General features: G+C 41.3%; 1 protein-coding gene across 3 annotated transcripts in view; it reads right to left on the reverse strand.

Moving 5' to 3' along the window:
- Nucleotides 1-14,113, reverse strand: part of TTC26 (tetratricopeptide repeat domain 26) — a 57,877-nt gene that overhangs the window by 16,896 nt on the left and 26,868 nt on the right. For all 3 annotated transcript variants that reach the window (XM_025204818.1, XM_025204816.1, XM_025204817.1), the window contains 5 exons: nucleotides 12,774-12,876; nucleotides 10,021-10,076; nucleotides 5,758-5,811; nucleotides 5,255-5,318; nucleotides 2,850-2,938 (listed from right to left, as the gene is read on the reverse strand). In XM_025204818.1, coding sequence (XP_025060603.1) covers nucleotides 2,850-2,938; nucleotides 5,255-5,318; nucleotides 5,758-5,811; nucleotides 10,021-10,076; nucleotides 12,774-12,876 — 366 coding nt within the window. The remainder of the gene's footprint in view (nucleotides 1-2,849; nucleotides 2,939-5,254; nucleotides 5,319-5,757; nucleotides 5,812-10,020; nucleotides 10,077-12,773; nucleotides 12,877-14,113) is intronic.

Here is a 14,113-nt window from a genome sequence, read left to right on the forward strand (position 1 = left end):
CCACCCACCTCACCAGCTCCCAGCTTCCCCAGCACCTCCACATTCCACTGTGCCACCCAGTGGGTCAGGCACTGGAAGCAGAAACTGGAGGAGGGAGAAGCCCAGAGCCCCTGGAGGCAACAGCACCCCACATGATAGGGAGTGCATCAGCTGGGTGGCAGTTTAAACCCTTGGGGGCCACATGCAACCCATAGGCTGCCAGTTGGATAGCTCTGGTCTAGCTCACCAGCAGCTGAAGAAACACTTCTTGATGTTACACAAAAATATATCTTTCCACAGCAGCATTCCCTCAATTTCCCTTCTCCTCCAACAAAATCAAATCAAGTACCAGGCAACTAAAGAAGCTTTCCCTCTCTCTTAGCCCTTCCCCACTGCCCAACAGGATCATTTATCCTCTTATTTGGACTGACAGAGAGAAAATTCTCTCCACCAGCTGGTAAAACAACAAGAGTTAAGGTACTCACACTAATCTTTACTGCTACCTCTGTGTGTCTCATGTCATTATTCCTAAAACTCATATCCACCTCCCTCACTTCCTCTCCACCCAGGATCTTTCCAATTTACTACAAAAGAATACAGGCAGTCCTTGACTTACAATGTTCCGAGTTACAACGTTTCACACTTACAATGTTTATAAATTGACACCCTGTTTCAACTTTATGACATCAGTTTCGACTTACAATGCTTGATCCGTTGTGACACTACGCCAGAGAACAAGTTTGCTGTGTCACTCATCTCCCTGGAGAACATCTGTTCAAACTTGCTTGGACACTTTCTTTAAGAAAGCAGACAAGACTCCACAAAAACCTGCAGCCAAGACTCCTGAGAAGACTCCAGCCAAGAGCCCTTCAAAACGTCCACCCAAGAGCCTTTCACAAAGTCCAGCACACCTCACAGAAGTCTTTCCAAATCAGTATGATTTCTATTTACAATATAAATACATTAATGTAGCTATATTACTCATCTATAATTGATCGAGTACAAAATTCTGGGGTGAGTAAATTTTCACCCTATTGGTGAAAATAGGGTATCAGGCCTTGGTTCAGGAACCAATCCCCCATTTATAACATTGCTTCTTATGAGAAAATTGGTTCCAAGTTACAATGTTTCGACTTAAGACCCAGTTTTCAGGAACCAATTGTGTCCTAAGTCTGAGGACTGCCTGTATTGACAAAATACAATATGGGCTCCTGTCCTACCCTTCCCATTGCCTCCCCTTCCCCTCCTACAACTTCATTTCCTTTTTGCCATCATGGATGTAGATATTAGCTAGCCTGCTCTCTTCTTCTCACCCTTCTACTTGCCTCAAAGGACTTCAACCTATCCCCCGATCTCCTCTGTGTCCACATCTCCCTCACTATTTTTCTTAACACCTCACTCTTTTCTGGCTCTTTCCTTTCCTAGTATAAGCCATGGATTAGTCTCTCTCATATTTAAAAAAAGAAAAAAAAAACCTGAATCCACTTGCCTCTCCAACTATATCCATCTTCCCTTCACCTCTAAGCTGACTGAGCCTGCTGTCCACAATAGACATCTGGAGTTTGTCTCTTCCAATTCCATTCTAGACCTTCCCCAAGCCAGTTTCCTGCCTTTTGCATTCCACTGTTACATCTATTGCTGGCATCTCTAATGACCTCTCTCTAACCAAAGCTCTGAACCAGTCCTCATCCCCCTTGACTTGTCAGTTGCCTTTGACACCATAAACCACATATTTCTTCTTGAGATGTTGTCCTCCTCTGGCCTCCATAACAGACCTCTTTTGGTTCTCCTTTCTAATCACTCCTTCAGAGGATTCTAGGCATCACCCACTTCACCTAGCAGTGCAGGTTCTACATGGCTCTTTGGTCCCCTTCTACTCTTCATTTATACACTTCTTCATCTACACCCTTCAACACCCTTCTTCAAATGGGTAATCCCATCTGCAAACACATATTCAATTACCATCTGTATAGTGACAAAAATATCCAAAATAAAATACAGTACCTTGTCTGCACAACACCTCCTCGCGGACGTTGCAGCATCATGTCAAACTCAATATGGTGCAACCTGAGCTTCTCTGCCACCCCAGAACCTTCTTTCTAAACCAACACCATGTTGCCTATCATTTAGATCCATAAAATGGGCATCTCAGGACTCTTTCTATGTTCTCATGTCTAGGCTACATTTAAATCTTCCCACAATATGACTTTTCCTATCTGTCCACATGACTAAAAACTTTTATCATCCTGCAACTTGACTACTGCAACTTGACTACTGCAACATCCTTCTCTCTGGCTTTGAGAAATGCAATAAAGCCATGCTTACATCCATTCTGTATCCTGCTTCAGAGATCATTTTACTAGCCTATTCCATTGGCCATGTCAGTTTGCCTCATTCCCTCTCCTAGCTCCACTTTTTCTATCAAACATGAGCCTCAGTCTTTCCACACCTTACATAATACCATCTCTCATTCACTGTTGTTGGGGGGAGGTCAATCTCCTCCCTTGGATCAGCCACTGATGCTTCACCACACACACATCACATTTTCAGACACTTTTTGCTGTCTCCTATGCTGCTCCCACATCTGTTACATACATAAAACATGATTAGTTTCCTTTAAAACCCTCCTCAAAACTCCTTTTTCTTAACAACAGTTTAGTTGCTGGTATGTTGAGATCACAATCCATCATGCTGTCTTATTGTTTTCTTATAATCCTGGTCAGGTTGTCTGTATTCTTTTAATGCCTCTTGCCTAATACTTAGATTGTGAACTGCATGTGCGTATATTTTTATACAGCCTAGCACAGTGAAGTCATGGTCTATGATTAAGATTCCTATGGCCTATAGTAATGCAAATAAATAATACTGACCTTGACCGAGTTGAGGTAAATCAGGACATCATCAAACTGCCTAAGCAGAAAGAAGCAGGAAGCCATGCACTGTCTCCCTGGGACAGTATCTGAAACAAGAGGGAATATAGATGTATATAGTTTAGAATTGGGTGGGAGGGGGAAAAAAGAATCAATACTACAGATATATGCTTCCTAAATTATTGAGAAAGTCCAAAGTATAGTATCGTCTGTCTTTTTCAGGCAGGGGACTATATTAAAGAATGAGAAAAGCAATTAGATCTTTTTGTACACCTCTGTTCATGCAAAATTACTTCCCTGGTAACACATGACTTTAAGTAACAGGCTATTTCCCACAGAATATCTTCCATGTTCCAGAGACAATTTTACCATGAATCACTACCAGTTCCTACAAGTGAGAGTAAGTCCTGCATTTGTAGTTTTCAACCCATTAGTCCTAATTTAAGTGCCTTTAAGCCATCTTAAACAGTTACTCTCTCTTGTTTGTGTGCCCATATTCACAAATTACCACAAGGGGTACACTATCTCACATTTACCATGGGGTAACAGTGGGTACACAAAGGCAGTTACTATGGAGTGGCTAATGTAGTCTAAGTTCAGACTTTACCTTACTTCACAGTAACTTGTTCATTTGCCCATACCGTTTATATTTACATCCTTAAAAACATTCCTAGATGGTGAAGTTCTATACATGTAAATCTTAGTGCTGGTACCATAATAAACTTGAAGCACAGAGAACATTATGCCCACATGCTGCAGCTTTCTACACACAGTGATGCAGTGTAGCATGAAAATTTGATCAGTCCAGTTTGGGTGGGCCATGTTATTCACAAGTGATAAAGCCATGAAGGACTGTAGCAGCCCATCCCAAATGAGTACCAATATTTTATATTATACCAATGCTGCTCAAAAATATGGTCTGCAAGCCTGATCCAATCCATTGAGCTGAGTCATCCAACCCCTGAGGCTCCCATGGGTCCAAAAACTTAGCAGTGTCAATGCCACTGTTAATTGCCACAGCTCTGGGAGCCTGGCAGCAATTAACACACCAGCTCTCTCCTGCTGCTATATTTGTAGACTCATGGAGAGCCCCACAGGCCAGATGACATTATTCCTGTATGCCAAATAGGGCTGGCATGCTAACCCAGTGTGCAGCCCTGGACCCAGCATGCAGGCTTTGACCTGGTACATAGTCCCAGACCCAGCACGTGGGGCCAGTCTGCATCCCTGGACCCAATGCATGGGGTTGGTTTGTATGCTGGAGCTGACCCCTAGAGCAGCTGCACCCATTCATCTGACTTGCATGCCGGCAAGATTGAGCACCACTATCACCTAGTCTGAAAATGTGTGTTGCCAAAAAGCACCCCACTACCGCTGCCCCAAGAGCCATGTGATGTTATGTGCCTGCTGCTGCCAGGCGGGCAGGGGACAGACACACACACACGCAGAGGCAGATGCACACACCACACATGCAGAGGCAGACACACACACACACAGACAGCCCCCTAGCAGGTAAGTGTGTGTGGGGGGAAGGGGCAGGCCAGACCAGATCGGGAATGGCAGGGGGAAGTGCGTCTCTGTGCCTGCTCCCAGGAGCAGGGCCAGGGGGAGGGAGAGAAAGAGGGCAGTGGCGCCCCACTGTGGGCTGCACACATGCCACATGGCTGGCTGGGCCAGGAGGGGGGGGCCTTGCACACAGCGGCTGCTGCCATCATCACCACTCACCGCCCCATGCCATTGCCCCTGCCACGCCCACGCTGCTTTCCTACAGCCCACTGCACACATGGCTCCGCAAGCTGCTGATGGGCAGCGCACAATTGGTCAGGCATGAGGCCCATCAGCAGCATGCGGAGCCATATGTGAAACCGGCCATAGGAAAACGTGGGCACGGCAGCTGCACAGGGTGGTGGGTGGTGGTGACAGCGGCAGCTGCTATGACAAAACATATATGGCACTGTCTCTGCTTCAAGGAACATATAACCTAAACTAGACAAAAATATGGTATATGAATATAACAACACAGACCTGACATCTGCAAAAAGATCAGTGCCCAGCAGGAGCATCATCTTGTTAATGGGATTATTTTTAAGAGAGGGTCCCATTTTACATGGATAAAGATGATTTTTATTAAAAACTAACTCTGCTAACTAGAAAAATGTAGATATTATATTACATATAAAAGACATGTTCACGTGACTTGCACAGCACATTCTCAGGGTCCTGTTGGAGTAGACATATTGTGTGGAAGAATTCCATATTTTATTACCAATACAACTACAGCAAGACAACGTCTACTACCAGACGTGCTGAGTCAGCAGCTGCACAGGCACCATTAAACAAAATACATACTGTTGTATCAAAAGAAGAGAGAGTATATAATGAAGAAAGCAAACTTCAAAACATACCACATTCACTGGCTGATCCTCCCACAAGCTGGAAGAACTGCTGAGCAATTTTCAGATGATCCCTCTTGGAGAAAAACAAATGACATAAGATCCAGAGTATAGAGCAGGGCCATAAGACAAAGTGAACATTTGGTTTGGGGAGGTGAGTAGGTGAAGTGAAACACAGTGAATGCACATACTAAGGACAGATGTGAATAGAACAAAACAAACAACGTTTATTTAATGCATGGGCCCAAGTACACAAAACCACTGCAAAAAAAGGAAACCTTTTATAATCAGGAGAGAGAAGTCTGAATTCAGTCTGGAGGATTCTAAGGGCTAGTAAAATCTTGCAATTCATTCATTCTGGACTGAACATTGTGGGGTGAGAGAAGGTGGTATTTGGATAGCATGAAATCTAAATATAAAATTATCACCTCTTTCCCCATCACCTGCATCCCAAATCCCTTATTTCTTTTTCTCCTCCCACTTCAGTGATGGAACACCTGAGGAGTTTTACTTACTGAGCCTACTTCTTGTCCCAGGGCTGCATTCACTACCCCCTTGAGAATATATTCCTGGAAGAAAAAAAAAGGATTGGAAAAGACAAGTTAAAGAATTCAGAAGATACAAAAACATTATGAGTCAACTACTTAAAATGAGTGTTATCTTGTCCATGCCAACTCTATCCAAGATTCCATTATGTTAAATGTCAGATCCTAGTGATGGGTACTTCAAGCAATACATGTAACAAATAATGGCTGAAAAATGTCAATCGTACATGTGAGTTGACCACTTTTACAAAATAAGCTGGGGTTCTGCTCCAGTACCAAGTGTAGAAATAGCCACATTACACAACCCACCATCACATAGCACAACTATGCTGCTCTCAGTAGCCTCAGCAGAGAAGTCCAAATATGGAAAATTGCATGGAGACCAAACCCACTTTTGGCCCTGTAGGTGGTTCCTCCAGCAAAGAGACTACCTCAAGATCTGAAAGCTGGCACTGCCTCTACCCTGTGAATAAAGTGAAACAATCTCTGTGGCTATCAAGTAGACTGGTGCTTTTTAACCAATATCAACTTTACGAAAAAATACGGAGCGAATTTCATCCTAATAAAAAAATGTCCAACAGTCCTCAAGGCTGAAATCCACTACTCTTAAAGGAGTTTATGGCAAGGGCAGTCTCTACCCACACACTTCTTCCTCAGTCCTCTCCTGGAGTGAATGGGAAAGTTTCTGATGCCTCTTCAGTAATTGAACCCATCTGTTAAGTTTGCCAACAAGGGGACAATTAAAGTCCATTGTGATTACGGTTTTTATGAGATGTCCATTAGCACAGCAGGGGGCATGTTACCAATAATAAATAATGGCAGCTGAACTGAAAACCTCAATGTATTTCACACAAGCAACAGAACAGCTATTAAATCACTGGAACTGGCATAACTGGCCAAAATGCATGCATTTACAACATAAATAATATTATCAGTTATCCAGACAGGACCGGTGTGTACATGGCACAAGGAAAACTTTCACCTTCTTAATCTGAGTAGCTTCAGTCATCCTTTAAAGAAAACCTACCTGAGAAGCATTGCTCTCTCAACCTCAGAGTGGGACTCAGCAATGCTCAGTCTAGAATCATTCTTAGAATCCGCAATTGCGCAGTATTAATATGGGTATTTTAGACAACTGATGCAGAAATATTTCCCTTCTGCCAGCAGAAACCAACATTTGATTCTGGCCCTAGCTATCAGATTTTTAAAATTCACATAACAACAACAAATATTATGCTGGGAATCTGACTCTTGTTTCATTTTATACCACTAGACCAGGGGTGTCAAAAATATGACCTACAGAGCCCCATCACATGGCCCCAGTGCTGCCCCTAGGCCTGAGTTGACCCATATGCCACCAGATAATAATTATAAAAGAAATATTAGTAGTACTGCTGCTTTAGATTTTACTTAGATTTCTTTAGTATTCATTATAATTTCCTTTTCTTAAACAGCTTGTAAAGTGGGATTCATGGTACAAAAATGTGTCTGACCTTACAGGCAGAAATAAACAATACCAATAAACATTTTAAACAGAGGTCTAAAATATTTTTCCTGTAACATTATTTAGTATATGCACAACACAGAATGGTGGTAGCATGGGAAAAGAGATGTACTGATACTTTTGTATAGTTGTCTACAAAACACTCACAGCTTTGCTACTTTCAACTTATGTTCATAACATTTGCAGCACACTCACTACCAGTTAACAGACACAATACATATGAACACAACTAACTAAGCCTTATGGAATAGCAGGCTGAGTTTGGGATGATCTGCTGCTGCAGTCTAACATACAGATCAGACAACCACACCACCTGCATTACTCAAACAGAGGCTGTCTAAGAAAGAGGGTATATAATTCACTACTCATGTCAGTTCTCTGTTAGTAATGTTGTCAGTTGTATATCTGCAGGTCCCAAGAAATTTAGCCACTGCGTCATCTAAACCTTTCTCCAAATAACCTTTCCTCAGGATCTAAAATAGGTATTTCTCTTGTTCACATTGAGAGTATTATTGCATTTATTTGCATTATTTTAACACCTTAGAGCAGTGGTGCTCAACCTTTTTTCTTGGTAGTCCAGATGGCTAGTGCCTAGTCCATCCATGGCCCAGATGTGGCCAGTGGCCCTGATCCAGCACCCAAGACAGGCACAGCAGGGTGCCATCTGGCTGCGCGGGCAGAGGAGGGCTCAAGGGGCGGTCCCAACCCGGTGGTATGGGGAAAAGGGGACATGGCTAGGCCCCAACCCAGCTGTACCGGGGGAGGTGGTGTGGGAATTTGGTAGTGGGGGTGGGTGGCCACTGCTCCCCCACCACCACATTTCCCAACCCATGGGGAACCCTGCAGGCCAGATACAAAGGCTCTGTAGGCTGCATTTTGGCCAATGTGCAGAGGTTGAGTACCCCTACCTTAGAGCATTAGTCAAGGACCCCACTCTGTGGCAAACAATATATAAATAGACAGACAATCTTTGGCCAAAAATCTTATCATCTAAGTACAAGACAAGAGGCAACAGCTAGATACAGCCCAATACAGGTATAAGAAACAATAACAGTATTGATCAGTGCGATAGGTGATTGCCTCAGCATACCAGCTGCCTAACTGCTGTCAAGTTTTTTGTAAGCATCACGGCAAAGGTGCTGTTTGAGAAGGTTTCTGAAGGAGAATATGTATTAGTTTTGCAAATGTGTTTCTGAAACTCCCCAAACCGAGAGGGACAGCATACAAGAAAAGCACAACAGTGCTCATTTCAAAATTTACCAAGCAGGCAATGGAGGATGCCACCATGGCATTTACACAATGTATGAGCAGCTGTGTGTTGTGAAAGAAAAAACACATGGAAAAAATGAGAGATTAAAAGCACTGCAGATGCAGAAAACAGTTCAAGTAAGTCCTGCTACACTAAGAAGTGCAGAGGAGGGTATAACAATGACGAACCGAGCTGAGGCAATTCCTTTCCTCAACAAACCTCAGCCCAGTACCAGGGAGGACTCCCCTTTTATTACTTCAAAGACCCATAAGATGTTTCCTCTCAACCCCAGCTCTGTGACCTTTGAGAAACAAACCACAGGGAAGAGCCAGCCAGAGACTGAAGCTAGCAGAGCACCTGTAGAAAGCAGTTCAAACATGAACCAAGGGATACTGTAGTATTTACTCAGTGCATTTTCATGCCTATGCTGGCTGGTGGTTGCTACAACTCTCCCTTATCCCTGCTTTCCTTTGCTTTTCCACCTAGCTAATCCCAATGTAACCTCCTGGAAACTATTTCAAGACTTTACTTCAAAACTTGAACAAAATAAGACAGCCAAAAACAACAGTACAGTTTACCACTGTTGTATTATTCTCTCTCCTTGCATGTTCTATCACTTCCCTCTAATCTTATGACTTTCTGAATGAGTTAGTCTTTAAGGTGCCACCCTGCCTGGCCTTCTGCCTGACTTCAGACTAATGTGTCATCATTTCTAGGATCGGAAGGGACCTGAATAGATCATCAAGTCCTACCCCCTGCCCTGGGCAGGAACAAATACTGGGATCATAATACCCCAGCCAGATATCTATCCAACCTCCTCTTGAAGACCTCCAAGGTAGGGGAGAGCACCGCATCCCTTGGGAGTCCATTCCAGAGCCTGGCAGCCCTAACCATAAAGTAATACCTTCTGATATCAAGCCTGAACCTGTTCTCAATCAATTTGTGGCCATTATTCCTTGTTATCCCAGGTGGTGCCCGGGGTAACGGAGCCTCACCTATTTTCCACTGGTCCCCACAAAAGGGGCACCTGGATTTGAACCAGGGACCTCCTGATCTGAAGCTATATGCTCCTCCACCAAACTATACCCTTCAGCAATACACCCCTTCATTGATTATGTGGTTAACTACCTTTCTCTTCCCTCAACCCTGTGCCTCTGCTGTTTAGACTGCAAGACTTAAGTTCTTTGGGGCAGGGACTGTACTCAACAGAAACTAGGTTTCAAATGATCTTCCAGGAATGACCGTAATAAATATGCTAAATAATAAATAGTATATAGCCTGTTCATTTTATATATATAAAACTTCATATACAGAATTTTACCCAAAGTGTTAGCACCAATAAAAGCTGAAAGACAGACAAATACAGGATATTACATGTGGGAAGGATGCAAACACCCACAGTATATTCTTTGTATATGGCAGATTCCACCCCAATTTATAGCCTCTCCCTTTATGAACAATTCCATAAGCTTCTAATTACCTGTGGAGTTGCAGGTTCCAGATCCTTAATCAGGTTATAAGCCTCTTGAACATCATCTGAAATATCAGACATTAGAATGCATGACAAACTATAACACCCTGTACTCAAATCACTCATTCCCCACAACATTCCTTCACAGTCACAGCCAGGGAAAGTATTTGGAGGGGAAGAGAAAGGGGACTATAAATTGGTGTAAATTTATATCTTGCTGATGATAGCTGCTAGAGCCTGAATTACAAACATGGATTGAGTAATAGGTTCTTTATTACTACATTTTTCCTCATACAGAAATGACTTGGCCCCTTGTTCATAGTTCAGTGACTGCCTTCTCAATAGTACAAGGTCAAGATAATAAATCTCTCATCCTTCTCTCTCCCAACCACGTTTATGCCTCCCTTCGGAGAGGACAGGGGAAGAGGTTAGTTGCTTCTGAAGATACCCCTCACATTTTCTTAATTAAGAGCTCAACATCTGGCTAACTACTTTACCTGATCCCAGATCTCCCAAGAAAAAAACTTCGTTAATGTAAGAGTTAATTTAGGAATTTAACTCCACACACACACTCAAATACATTCTAAATTAAAGAATTCTAGGACCTTTTCAACATTAAGGTTTCCCAGTAATAGCCAGACTACCAAACTACCTACTGCAGATTCTAACTGTACCACTAAAGAATTATTTTGTCAGTACAGGTTAAAAATAGTTCCCTATACAAAACAGGTTAAATCATCAACAGGATTTTTTTTTTGCTGGTGCAAGTTATATATAAAAAGTTTTGTGCACTTAGGTGTGTCAATTAAGGATAGTCAATTAAGGTTCCTTCCAGCCCCCACTTTTTCCTCCCTCCCTCCCATTCTTAACCATCTTAACTCCATTCCTCTCTTTTGTACATATTAGTCAGATTTACTCTACAGTGAAGGGCGGAATTTTTACCTAAAAGGCATGTACTAATACATTTAAAAACACTTGTGTAGTGAGTACTATTAGTTCGTTATTAAAAATATTATACCTCAATTGGTAAAAGTTGTAAAGTTTTCATAACTTGAGACTTTACTGTTGATCTCTAGTATTATTTTTTTAAATAATAAAATGGAGCGAGATTGCCACATTTTGTGAAAAGTAATGTGACTACAGATTTGTAGAGATTAATGAGGTTATGCCATAAAGTTATTTATATCCAGGTAGGATAATAGAAAACACGATGTATGATTCATAAAAGTAAGCAAGTAAAGTTCAAATTGGATATATAGCCCAAGACAGCCTGATATGGAAAAAAAGTAACTTAAGATTTAAAAGGAATCCTCAAAAAGGTTTAAATTGCATTAACCTTATTAGTAAAACTGTCTTCCCAAATAGGTATTTCAAGCTTTAGAGTTAATATAAGCAAGCTATAAAAGGTGCACTGAACTTTTTCCCCTCTGTTATGTCTTTAAAGTTACTCAGGGATGTATTTGGTAGCCGTGTTGGACTGAGACAAAAAAAAGAAATGCAAAACTCTAGAACTCTTGGTTCAGAGATGATACCTTTTATTAGATCAACTAAGAAATTGCAAAAAAAAAAAAATCTTTTTCTGCAAGCTTTTGGGCGCACACGCCCTTCCTCAGGGTTAGGGAAAATTAAAGATAGTAAAAAGTCCCTATACGTAGAAAATAAATTTAATTTTTGCACATAGGGAGCTGAAGTCTGTCCCTCTGGGTCCTTGGAAGTGTCTTTGTGAGTTGCTCTTTGAAAGTTGCTCTTTAAAGTTACCCATGCACATACTGGGAGATTTACCATACAAAGTTCAGGGTGTGGTTTATTTCTCCACATAGAATAAGTCTGACGTTTTTCTGACTATATTTCTTTCATCTAAGAAGAACAAACATTTGCAGAGCAGTAGGGTACAAGGTTACTAGCTAAAACAGTGAACATTCTCTGAAATGCAACAAAACTTACTGAGTGGGACTGAGTAAGATTAAGGAGATAACATTAACTGCTTTCAAGTACCCAGATCTAAACAGCTGGTCACAGAAAGGTGCGACAATACCATGAATAAGGGAGGCATTGGGTGGAAAAGGAATCACCATATCCCTTTACATTAGATAGCTGCAGTTAACACCAACTCAATCAATCAATCAATCAATCAATCCACAGTTGAATGGAAGAACACAGCAGTGAGGAGTAAAGGGGAAGATGGTAGGCTTTTTAACTTGTGGTAGGACTGAAATACAAATAGAAAGATACAGAATAGCCTGGAAGCAAATAACTTGGAAACACTGGAGATTTTCCTGCTGCCCAGGACCACCTACCTGCATTGTTCAACTGTTGGAAAATGTGTTTGGAATAAATTGTCTCATTCACAGTGCTGCCTTGTTTCTTGTTACTTTAGTTCACAGTTTGCTTATGCTACATTTACAAAAATAGTTTTTATAGACTGGATGAGAATCCTGTCTACTAATGAGGTACTCCTCCATGTTAACAAGCTCAGTTAAGGGAGGGTGTTCTGCCAGTGCAAAGGGAGGAAAAAGAACTTCTGATCTTCTGACAAAGTAGATTTGTTCGGACACTTACAACTGGCCCTTCTCCAGACACCAAAAAATGTATAAGCCATTAGCTTATTTCTCATAAGGCTATCAATCAAACACATTAAGAACCAATGCTAAACATATATATATTTGTGGAAGACCAGTCATGAGCAGGTGAACAGGTGTCACAGAAAGAGAAAGGGTTCCACCTCCTGCACCCAAGAAAGAGCCAGAGAGAGATTTCTTTACCCTGACGGAGATAGTAAATCACTAGATTCAGTCTGGCTTCAGGAATAACATCAACCAGGGGAGGAAGAACCTGCAGAGCCCCTTCTCCTCCTCGGAACACCACCTGCAGAGGGAAGTACCCACCTCATTAACATCTATAGTATGTTCCTGTCTCTGGCTTTGCAATCAGCCTTATAATTCCTATATTAATGATAAGCTATGATCAAGAGAACTGGCATTAGCTGAATCACTATTTATTAGTAATTTTAATAATGTGAGATATTTATAAGCTTCTTCACCTCAGAATAGTCTAATCCACTAAACTAAAAGCAAGACCACACATAACAATGTTAGACAAATTAAATAAGATGTGACCTGAACTGAAGCTACAAGGCAAACACAGCTGGGCAATTACAATTTTATTAAGCTGAAATTATGTTAAAATATTAGGGCTAATAACCCTAGACTTGTGAAGAATACTGTGGGATAATTTAAATAAAAGTAATAATGGTTTCAAATTTACATAATAATATCCCCAACAGTATTCAGGACATGGTTTCAGAAGCAACTTAAGAGAAAAGACTATCACCTGTTGAGTCATTTACAAAGAAAACTGAATAAAATTACATAAAATGTTCATTTTTCCAATCTAAAACCAGAATTAACTTTTGAATGCCTGCTATGTTAGGGAAAAGTTATGATTAAGCTTGTTGCAATTAGCTGAACCACAAAATCTACCTTTTGGACTAGTCATTAGTTCATTTCCCATAACGCTAGTGCAGCAGTTCCCAAACTCTGACAGATTGCACACCGCCAATTTAAAATGATACAACCTTAATTACCATCAGCAAATTTGTCTTATAAAGTAATTATAGTAAATCTCTTAACGCAGCGCTACCACTGACAGGTTGTCTGTGTACTACTGGTGGTATTCGTACCACAGATTGAGAACTGCTGGGCTAGTGGATTGTCATATGCGTTTTTGGTATATGGAAAGTAAGCAACTCCACCAAATAGAAACACACTATTATAAGGACTGGTAATTTAGAATAATGCTAAAACTATTGCAATGCACTTCTGTCAAATGATCAGTTTCTGTTTTGCTTCAAAAGGCAAATATTTTTGTTTTGTCTCAGTGTGTGCCTCCCATGAACTCCTTGTTATTTACTTTGCAAATGGAGACCATTAGCTTGAGACATTTCAATTCCACTGACATTGTATGCTGGTTAAACAACAAAGTTCAGGGTAAGGCATCTACTACCATCCAAGTATTGACTAAGTTGCCCCAAGAATCTTGAAAGGTATGCAGCACTTTAAAACAACATCGTTTTTTCATGACATGGTATCATTCTGACAATGCA

This window comes from Alligator sinensis, unplaced genomic scaffold (assembly GCF_000455745.1).
Source record: "Alligator sinensis unplaced genomic scaffold, ASM45574v1 scaffold166_1, whole genome shotgun sequence".
NCBI classification, from domain to species: Eukaryota; Metazoa; Chordata; order Crocodylia; family Alligatoridae; genus Alligator; species Alligator sinensis.